Source organism: Aplidium turbinatum, chromosome 5, assembly GCF_918807975.1.
Source record: "Aplidium turbinatum chromosome 5, kaAplTurb1.1, whole genome shotgun sequence".
NCBI classification, from domain to species: domain Eukaryota; kingdom Metazoa; phylum Chordata; class Ascidiacea; order Aplousobranchia; family Polyclinidae; genus Aplidium; species Aplidium turbinatum.
Genome location: NC_137476.1, coordinates 38,563,172 through 38,573,791, shown reverse-complemented (window position 1 = coordinate 38,573,791; position 10,620 = coordinate 38,563,172). Strand labels below are relative to the sequence as shown.

Below are 10,620 nucleotides of genomic sequence, written 5' to 3'. Positions count from 1 at the left end.
AACCTGGTAGTCTTTTATTCATTGAACCTGAAATAATTGTGTAAAGTCGTTTTTGTCACTAGGCTACGTTTACACAATTTAAAGAAAGTTATAAAACTCAATTTAGAGAAAGTTATAAAACTCAATGACCAATGGAAAACTTTCATATGAAATATTCTCGTGACAAATTTAGTGCCAGTGCTTCTAGATGAGTGCTAAGAAGATATCAGCAAAGTAGCAGAGCTTGTGATGTCCCACAACATGTGTAGGGTTCTGCTCAATCTTTGATTTTGCTGCTCCGGCAGTGTTTGCCTGACTGCTTGAATGTGTTTGTATTTTTATGTCGTGTGGATAGGTCTGTGATGGTTGTAGAGTATTTGCAAATGTAGCTTTCATTGCCGTCAACTGAATAATAATAATAATAACATGTTTTATTTTGCGCCCATTTCGACAACATAGCCTACAGTAGCCTACACTGCGACCTACATACGCAACAAAACAGACGACTGGAATCCCGAAATAAACTTTAAACGTTGGCTGTCATTTGTAACAGTCGAAAATGTCTGTAACAAGTGCTGAAGCTTTTTAATATGATGGATGAAACCCCTGTCTTTACATTCGATTTACATTTTGCAGATAGCAAATTTAAGTCAAGCTGTTGGCAAAAATGCAAGCGATTGTATCAGTGGACTTATTACCAACTATTATTATCGAACACAACACAGTTCAAAGCATGTCGAGAAAAAAGAAAGGAAAAAAAAAACGTCGTGAAGTCTAAGCACTCGTTTGATTGTTTAAAAAAGAATCTGAAAAAGATTGTTCTTGGTGAGTACGGATAAATGTTTCTACTACGACTAAATGATTATGTCATAACTATGCCATTTTGTTCTTTTGATTAATGTATGATGTAATTGTGAAGAGTATTGAGTAATGTATGAAAATGTTTTAGTGGTGTATTCGCATTGATGTGAACAACGAACATGGTGGTTAGTAGGCTATGTCGGCATTTATATACTGATTTAACACTTCTTTTTTTACTTTCATGATTAGACATGGTGATGGCGCACGACAAAGCTGCTGCCGTGCAGCAAATTGATGAAGAGTTTCAGAGTGATTTCGAAATTGGAAGGACAGGCAAGGTGGCTGAAAACGGCAAAAACTAACTTTTGGTGAGCTTGTTATATGTTTGAAAGACAACAGCGCATGTGTTGCTTTAGTTGTTGAATAACTACTGTACACGCAATTAGAATGTATTGGAACTTGATTATTGCTCTGCGTGGCGCAGAATCGAATGATAAGTTTTTTGTCACGCACGTTGGAGAGAGGGATATTACATTGATATTGCAGATTGTCAATTAACTTCGTAGTATCCTGAACGACAACTGATCAAAATCCTACACAGTGGCGTAGCCAGAAAAATGTTTTGGGGAGGACAAATATTTGATGAATTGAAGAGAACAACAAAGTGTTTGATTTAAAGCCATCGCCACTTGATGTGCAGTGGCGTATCCTGGTGGGTTGAAGCAATAAAACTGGTAGCGGGGTTAGAGCGTGCCGAAGGCACGCGTATTCTAAGGGGGTCCGGGGGCATGCTCCCCCGAAAAATTTTTGAAAAATTACACTCAAATAATGGATTATAGCGCTTTCTGAAAACACTTTTAGGGTAATATTTGTACGAAATTTATTAGCAGATAAACAGCTATTAACTTATTAAAGATAGCTCTAACACACGAACTGGCAAAAACTGCGGCTAAATTAGAGAACACCAAAAACACAGCTAAACAAAAACTCAATAACTACACAAAAGCCCAACAGAGTAAGCCATTCTGAAATTGCTTCCACAAATTAGTTCAAAGAAATGTAAATCGCGTAAATTTTGGGCGATTTACGATTTGGAAAATTTATTGGTGTCTTTCTGTGTGTCTTTCTGTAATTTCTGTTTCTTGTGTTTTTCTGTCTTTCTGTAAAACAAGTCCTTGGGGGTGTTAATAGCCAGATGTCTTGGAAAACGATATAAATTTCTACAAACTTTATTGCATTTTCAACAAAGGGCTCAACTTCGGAATCCAAAGTTTGAAAATTTTGGGGGGCATGGCCCCTTTTGCCCCCCTGGCTACGCCTATGATTCCTACACTGTTGCCAAACAGCCCTCTTGAATTAAATATTTTTGTTTCATTCGCAGGAATTCACAATGATAAAGATACACAAGAAAAAGCTGCTGATGTGCAATGAATCTCCATCTATCAATACGATTTGATGTGGCTTGTTTCTAATAAATGTGAAAATATACGAAGCTCGGCTGTTACTTTGCTTTGTCACAAAGGGAGAAGTGTTGCTTATAAATTCGTGTTGCTGCTGTTCTTTCGCCCAAGGATTAGCTAGGTTCAACAATAAACTTTTGGTGATGAGCGAGGTTTAAGTACAGAGACGTTTGGCAAATGTAGATGCCAATGCTGTTCAGATGTTTTATGCACCAGCTTGCTTCGCATGGCCAACCTTGGTCAAAGCGCGGGCATCACAATAGTCAATAGATCAGATGAAGCAGCATCATGGTGCATAAAAGTCAACCAGAATTTAGGCGCCAGATGAAGCAAAATGGTGCACAAGCCATCTTGCCAACGTTGGCCAGATACAGATGCCAACGTTGGCAAGATGAAGCAAAATGGTGCATAAAACATTTTGCCAACGTTGGCAAGATACAGAAGCCAACGTTGGCTAGATGCAGAAGTCGTCGTTGGCTAGATGCAGACGCCAACGGTGGCAAGATGCATACGCCAACGCTGGCCAGATGCATCCAAATGGTGCATAAAACATTTTGCCAACGTTGGTAAGATGCAGAAGCCAATGTTGGCTAGATGCAGAAGCCAACGTTGGCAAGATGCAGAAGCCAGCGTTGGCAAGATGCAGACGCCAACGCTGGCCAGATGCATCCAAATGGTGCATAAAACATTTTGCCACCGTTGGCAAGATGCAGAAGCCAATGTTGGCAAGATGCAGAAGCCAGCGTTGGCAAGATGCATAATCCAATGTTGGCAAGATGCAGAAGCCAACGGTGGCAAGATGCAGACGCCAACGCTGGCCAGATGCATCCAAATGGTGCATAAAACATCTTGCCAATGTTGGCGTCTGCATCTTGCCAATGTTGCGGCCAACTTCTTGCCAATGTTGCCCCAACAATCAATGTTTACTGGGTTAGAACGCGATTGAAGAACAGGCAGATATTGTTTTAACCATTGTGCCCAGAACTGGTCGGCCAAGTGTTGAACCAGTTTCCAAGATTTACGATACCCGTCAGCCATAATGAAGGCACCCGGTGTAGCGTCTGTGTTTATATAACCTGTCAACAACATTTCAAGAGTGAGGGGAGGTTCATCCTTAGAGTCATCGCTCATGGCTGTGATTGGACGGTTGTTGAGAATGTGCTCTACTTCTACTATAAACGTGTGCAGAGCTTCATCTTTAAGCAGTCTGTCTTGGACAAGAGCGTACAGAACCTTACGGACAGTTCGGATGATACGCTCCCATATCCCACCTTGATGACTTGCCGCAGGTGGGTTGAAATGCCATGCTATTTCCTGTTTCAACATAGCATTGTGCACAGTAGGCTACTTTCAGTTCAGTTCAGTTCAGTTTCAGTTCAGTTGTTTTTTTATTTCTGACCATCATATCAAAACAATACACGTCAACATAGCAAAGGTCAAGAAAAAGGTAGAAGCGACAAAACGTGAACGTTAAAACGTGCTTGTGATCGAAGTAAGTTATTGAGTTGAAAAATAACTTACTTTGGTTCCAGTCTTGAAGAGCTTTACGAAGCTCTCTTTCTGCACCCACAAAGTTGGTGCCATTGTCACTGTTAACATGTGAGGGTTTACATCGTCTGCCTATATAAACCTTCGATAGGCTTGCAAAAATGAATTTGTAGCCTATCCATGGAATGGGAAACTTCAAGATGTACAGCTCTTGTGCTCAAACAGGTAAAAACACAGATATAACGTTTTGGACTACTTCTTCCGGACTTGACATACACCGGCCCCATGTAATCAATGCCTGTCCAATTAAAGGGAGGATAGTTGGGAGTGCCACGAAATTCTGGTAGAGGTGCCATAATCTGTTCACCAACCTTAGCATGCTGAAGCGACATCGTATGCAGTGACGTAATGTTGATCGAACAGCGGACTGTCCGCGAATGATCCAGTACCTTTCTCTTATTGTAGAAAGAACATGTAGAGTTCCACTGTGCCCTTCCAGCTCATGATAATGTTGGATCAGCAATCTTGTAATGTGGTGATCTGGTTGCATGATAATGGGATGTTTTACATTGAATGGTAAGGAAGTGCGCTGTAGACGACCACCCACCCGAAGAATACCACAAACCAAGATGGGACACAAACCTTGCAGCGGCTGCCACGTCGAACTGCTAAGTAATTTCTTATCCAATCTTGTGAAGACATTGGTTTTGTCGCTGTGATTATGCAATAGTTTGATTTGTGGGTTGAATCGCTGGTCTTGAACGAACTTGACAAGTTCTGATTCAGCAGTTTCAATCTCAGCAGAGGTGATCCGCGGTTCATGCTGCAACGGCTGTTTAAGCATAAACTTCGACTTAATATATTTCTGAAATCTCAGCAACCAAGCAACAGCTTTGCACAATTTGAACCAACTTGAGTAGCGAGTACACATTTCTTCAAGCAACTTAAAATCCTTCTCCACGTTTACAGCGAGTACCTTTACCTTGACTTCTGGATCATTGTTTGAGATTGGGTTCATTTCCACAATTTGGTTTGGCCACTCACTGATTCCTTTGGTAAGAAATTGTGGCCCCTCTAACCAAACCATGGCCTTTTTGTAGGCGTCTGGGCTTACACCACGTGAACCGATGTCAGCTGGATTGAGGTGTGTGTTGACATAGCTCCATTGGCTTGTGGATGTGCAACCATGGATGAACTGTAAACGGTTTGCGACAAATGTGTGAAACCTTCTTGATGTGCAGGCAATGTAGCGTAGAACTGCTGTTGAATCAGTCCAGAAATACTCAGAGTTGATTGTGTATTCCAATTCACGTTTGATGAACTTGTTCAACTTCACAGCCAGCACAGCTGCGGACAATTCAAATCGCAGGATTGTTGTCGGTTTCAAGGGAGCTACTCTCGACTTCCCCATTACAAAGGAACAGTGGACACGGCCATCTCCTGCTTGGAGTCGTAGATAGCTTACAGCCCCAAATCCAGTTTGGCTAGCATCACAAAAGCAATGCAACTGAATGTCTGTTGGAGTGAAACCCACTGGTTTGTAGCATCGAGGCACAGACAGCTCCTGCAGCTTGGGTAAATTATTTAGCCATGACTGCCATTTGACTTGCACATCTGGAGGTAATGGGTCATCCCAGTTAAGGTTACTACTGCATAAACCTTGTAACAGGTTTCTCATAGGCAAAATGAAGGGTTGCACCAATCCAAGCGGATCATAGGTTTGGCTGATTGTTGATAGAATCCCTCGTCGAGTGATGGACCTTTCTCCCACATCAACCTTGACTTTGAAGATGTCGTCTTCGGTGTTCCAAGTTACTCCCAGAGTGGTTTGACAAGGCAGTTTTTCAAAGTTAACATTTATCGCATTACTCACTGCCCTATTAGACTCTGGAATAGAAGAAAGAACTGACCGGCAGTTACTGTTTTACTTGGTGAGTTGAAACCCACCACTGCTCAACAGTAACCCTAGTTGGTTTATTAAATGCACCGCCTTTTCAGGGGTAGCCACAGATTTTAAACAGTCATCTACATAAAAATTTTTATTGACTGTATGTAATGTTAGTTCATCGGCATTGGTGGCATTGTCCTTTGCTGTCTTCTTTAGAGCATATCCTGCACAACTTGGAGATGAAGTTCGCCGAACAAATGGACCTTTATTTGATAATCCACAGGTTCCCTTTTCAAATCGTGATCTGGCCACCATAAAAACCGCAGAGCATTCCAATCTTTAGATTGAACTTGTACTTGGTGGAACATCCCCTTTATATCACATACAAAGGAAACTTCCTCCTGGCGAAATCTAGATAGCACACCAACCAAATTGTTGGTGTGATCTGGACCTTGAAGTAGTTGTTCATTTAGTGAAGTACCACCAAACCTAGCAGCACAATCAAACACCACCCGGAACCTGTCCCCAGTCGAATGATGAGGAATATACCAACAACGGTTTTCAGATGCTGGTACGTTATCATCAGGCACTCTTCTAGCGTGGTCATTGTCGATGTACTCCTTGATCTTCTCTTTGTATTTGTTGAACAGCTCCGGGTCGCGTTGAAACTTTCTTTTCTGGTAGTCAAGTCGTTTTTCAGCCATGGGGCGGTTGTATGGTAATGTGACATTATCAGATTTCCAAGGGAGGCCAATCTGGTAATGGTTTCCCATCTTCGTCACCGTGTCTTCCATAGTTTTCAATGCTATGTTGTCCTCAATGGATGGGGCCAGAAGATCTTTATCACCTCCACATAAGTCACATGCATACAACTGGTTCAGGTGATTCACATGATCTGCTTTCATAAAGTGCACCTGAATGCCATTGCTTCCTTTAACATTTTCTCGACCAATGAGGGACCACCCAAGTCCAGTGTGCACAGCCTTCGGTTGTCCATTTCCACCATACCTTTCTTCGATGATGTGATGCGCCTGCAAATTGTCTGCACCAACCAGGAGTTCAATCTCTTTAATGTCGAGATCAGGAAATTCAATCCCCTTCAGGTGGTCATACAATTTCGTGTCATTTTCAGTTGGGATGCTGTTGGTTAATTTGGGCAAAGACCGTACCCCATACACATTCTGCATTCGAATCACATTCTTTTCATAGACACCCTTTACATTCAGGTTTAGCATAGCAACATTCTTGTTCTGCTGGCCATTTACGGTCGATATCGAGATGGTCTCCTCTTTTCCTTTAGCCTTCAGTTTCTTAAGCAAGCTGGTTTTGCATAGTGTTGCGTTAGAACCCTCATCAAGGAAAGCGTATGTTTTTGTGGTTATGTTGGATCCATCTGCCCATATTTCAACAGGTAGGGCCTACCACCTTCAGGCGCACCCTGGACATTACACTAGTTTGAGTGATAGTGTCTGTGCTTCCTGTTGTAATGTTTGATGAATGGCTTCTGGGTGGTGTTGGATTGGCAAGATCATTCAAACCAGGCTTAGACACAGTCTGGTTATGAAGCAGAGTATGATGCAGCTTGTGGCATTGGTTTATTTTGCATCTCTGCTTGCTCATGCAATCGCGACTGAAATGTCCTGGCCGCAAACAGTTGTAACATAAACCATTGTGACGTACAACTTGTTCTCTGGATGGAATTGGCTGTTTGTTGAAGGCCTCACATTTCCACAATGGGTGATCTTCTTTACACATGACACAGGTTTGTGATGCATTTCGTGTGTTTGCTTGCGTTGAGTGGAGTGCCGCTTTTCGATATGCAGGCGTGTGGTTTGGTACCCTTCCACTTCCTTTAGCTCAGGGGTCGGCAAAGTGCGGCCCGCGGGCCAAATGCGGCCCCCGGACAAACTTTTTGCGGCCCTCGAACGATCTTACTTTTAGTGCATAAACTAAAGTTTCATCTTTATCTACGCGTGAATTTATTTTATATCATAACAAAAAGCCCTTTAACATGTGTCCCGACATTACTCGGTAACTCCCATGTAGCCTACGCTACAAAATCTTTTGCAAAGTTAGATGGCTAAGTGGCAGTGCTATGATACAACGGTTTTATGATTTGCGAAACGAAATAGTGAGTTTCTTGAAACAAAAGAATGCAGGTTTCGGCATTGATGAACTTAGTGATCCTGATGGGTTAACAGATTTAGCCTTTCTCACTTCTTATATGAACAAGCTAAACTTACAACTACAAGGATAAGAGCAATTTATTAATCAGATGTATGATCATATTACTGCCTTCGTAAACAAGCTACGTCTTTGGGAAACTCAACTAATCAATTCCAACTTTGCTCATTATCACAATTAGGGCCTTTTTGAACCTTCCAACCCTGATAAGTACATATTACTATTCACTTATCGTTTCCACTAAAACTAACTTTGAATCTCGTTTTTGCGATTTCACAATCAAATAGGCTAAACAGATTCGATTTATTTGCCATTCCATTTTCAATCGATGTCAATACTGTGCCACATGAGATGCAAATGAAAATAATTGAACTTCAATCATCCAACATATTGAAGGCCAAATACGATTCAGTTGGAATATGTCCAGAAATCCACCTATCCTCACCTGTATGACAATGCAAAACGTGTAATGTGCATGTTTGGAAGTTCATATTGCTGTGAGCAGCTTTTTTCAAAAATGAATTACGCAAAGAATAAACTTCGCACTCGCCTGTCAGATCGTCATTTGAATGACGTATTGCAAATATCATCAACAAAGTTGCCAGTTGATTTAAACACCTTGGCCATGACACAGAAACAACATCATCCTTCACATTGATAAATGATAAGTAAATAAAAACAATGCATTGTGTTTTAATACGTGTTTGATAATAAATATGAAACGGCAACAAACACGTCTCATTGTGCAATAGACACAGGAATAGGAGTTGCAGGTGTGCCATGATTTTAAGGATAATGTGGCGATTGTTTATAGGTTGAAATTTATGCGGCCCGCACGTTACCGGAAGTTTGTAGATTTGGCCTAGTAGTACAGAAAGTTTGCCGACCCCTGCTTAGCTGGTTCATTGTTGGCTAGTAACAGGCCAAACCTGGTGTTTGACAATGCAACATTTTCTTCCACAAACTCGAGTAAGTCGACAAAGGTTGGCTCCTTCCCGCTGCGATAGATAGTTTTGGTTCGATGATGGAAGTCCTTTTGAAGATAGACAGGTAGTCTCAGGAAAATGCTGTCGATTGTGCTATGGTTATTCAGCTCCTTATCACAACCCCATTCTTTCAAAGTAATATAGCAATTGCGCATATCAACACCAAGTTTGTTTAAAGCCTCTACATCATTTACCTTTAGCTTGGGACCTTCCTTCAGTGGTTGAATATGAGCAGCAACTATCTTGAATTCTTGACCAAATTGATTAAACAAGATTTTTCTGGCAGTTTGGTAAGCCTTTTCAGGGTCATTCAATGCAATTGTCATGCATGATTGAATGGAGTCTCGTGCAGTCCCAATGCAGTTGTCAATGAGGTAGCTAAGCTTGGTTGTAGGGTCCAAAATTCTGTTTGCAATGAGGGAATCAAATTCAACAATGAATCTATGAAAGTCCTGAGGATCTCCAAAGAACCCTTTAACTTCACGTGGGGGCAAAGGCCCTTGTGCAGAAGATTGAGCTAGGCTATTAAACAAACCTACCAACTCATCCCACTTGACATCTCTAGAAACGGGTGGAGTATCTTTTTCTAGCACAGGTGGAGAAGCCAGTGGTTCTGGTTTAGCAGTCTTTGAAGCAGGTTTAAATTCAGCAAAGAAAATAGATGACTCTGCTGAGATAGGAGAAAGCTGCTGATCAGGGTGATTCAAATATCTTGGTTCTTCTTTTACTTGAGGTTTGTTTGAGGGACAGATCTCTTCAGTCTTCATTTGTGGCAATGGATTAGGTTCATAGTTCATGGGGCTCTGCATCTGCACATCCAAAAGTTCTCCCTTTGCGATTGCCCACTCATATTCAGCTTTTAATGCAAGCTGTTTAGCCTTCAGAGTTTTGTAGCGAAAATGAGCAATCTCTTCTTTTTGCTTGGCCCTCTGTTGTATAGGTGTTAGTGTCCTAAGATTTGGACCTGGTATTGAACACTCACTAGTGTTTTGCACACATGGGCTGTCTTTTACCTGTTGCACTTGTAAGCCCAAGTCAATTAAGTCCTCCATAAGCTTTCAAGTCAGAGGATCACTACGTAGTAATTATGTAAGCTTTAGCCAGCTTACAGGCTGATTCTATTTGTTTCTGACTCCTAATAATGCAGCAAGCAAGCAATGTACTGTATTCTTTTATTCATCCAGGTTAATCAATTCAATGTTCAACAAGCACATACACTTACTTAAATCTGATTAGGCCTACTATGTTTTGGATCTTATTCAAAAGGAAATAGTTAAGATATTGAATATCACATCACACTCATAAAGATAGTCTACAGATAAACCAAGAATAACTAATCCCTTGCTAACATTACACTAGTTTGTACAAACACAACAGTGCTGAAATTGCTTACAAACTCAACTGCTGATCAGAGTCTAATGCTTAATTCCGAAAACGTGCGACAGGTTTACATCGGTTCATGCGCATTAAATTCCAAGAATAAAAAAGGGGGGAAACATTATGATTCACATTCAACAATGCCGGATATTGCCTAAGGCGTTTCGAATGTCCAGAAACGCAACTGACACAGGCCTTTTGCGTGACTGTGCATCCGAGAGGATGGTGTCGAGCATGAACACATGCTGTCTGTGGGCATGAATCTCTTTTGCTCTCGGCTGATAACATTCCCCTCCACCGCCCATCGCTGCAGGCGCCGGGCCAATACGGCGGCGTAGATTTTATAAATGTTTTTTAGTGCAGTAGGTACACTGGAATGGCCATGGAGATATATACCTCCATGTGACATTTTCCCATTGGTGGTACCTATCCCCAAAAATGATACTACTGCCAACCT

General features: G+C 41.5%; 2 protein-coding genes and 1 long non-coding RNA gene across 3 annotated transcripts; 1 reads left to right on the top strand and 2 right to left on the bottom strand.

Moving 5' to 3' along the window:
* The first annotated feature begins 625 nt into the window (after window positions 1–625).
* Window positions 626–2,278, top strand: LOC145771360 (uncharacterized). Its single transcript, XR_014289197.1, has 3 exons — window positions 626–804; window positions 1,030–1,148; window positions 2,162–2,278. It is a non-coding gene; the product is annotated as an uncharacterized LOC145771360 (long non-coding RNA).
* Window positions 2,279–3,945: 1,667 nt separating this feature from the next.
* On the bottom strand, window positions 3,946–5,406 carry LOC145771251 (uncharacterized). The gene has a single exon (XM_082582985.1). The coding sequence runs from the start codon at window positions 5,404–5,406 to the stop codon at window positions 3,946–3,948; it is 1,461 nt and encodes a 486-aa protein (XP_082439111.1).
* A 422-nt stretch (window positions 5,407–5,828) lies between these two features.
* LOC145771249 (uncharacterized) lies at window positions 5,829–9,838 on the bottom strand. The gene is made up of 2 exons (XM_082582984.1): window positions 8,730–9,838; window positions 5,829–6,936 (listed from the first exon to the last, which is right to left on the bottom strand). Exons 1-2 carry the CDS (start codon window positions 9,836–9,838, stop codon window positions 5,829–5,831), a joined length of 2,217 nt encoding a protein of 738 aa, XP_082439110.1.
* Between the last annotated feature and the right edge of the window lie 782 nt (window positions 9,839–10,620).

Excerpts from the sequence above, each read along its gene's own strand:
- LOC145771251 (XM_082582985.1), bottom strand. The coding sequence starts at position 5,406 with ATGAGAAACCTGTTACAAGGTTTATGCAGTAGTAACCTTAACTGGGAT.
- LOC145771249 (XM_082582984.1), bottom strand. The coding sequence starts at position 9,838 with ATGGAGGACTTAATTGACTTGGGCTTACAAGTGCAACAGGTAAAAGAC. Across the intron at positions 6,937-8,729 it reads GTTGCATTGTCAAACACCAG|CTTGCTTAAGAAACTGAAGG; the intron begins GTTTGGCCTGTT and ends ATGCAAAACCAG.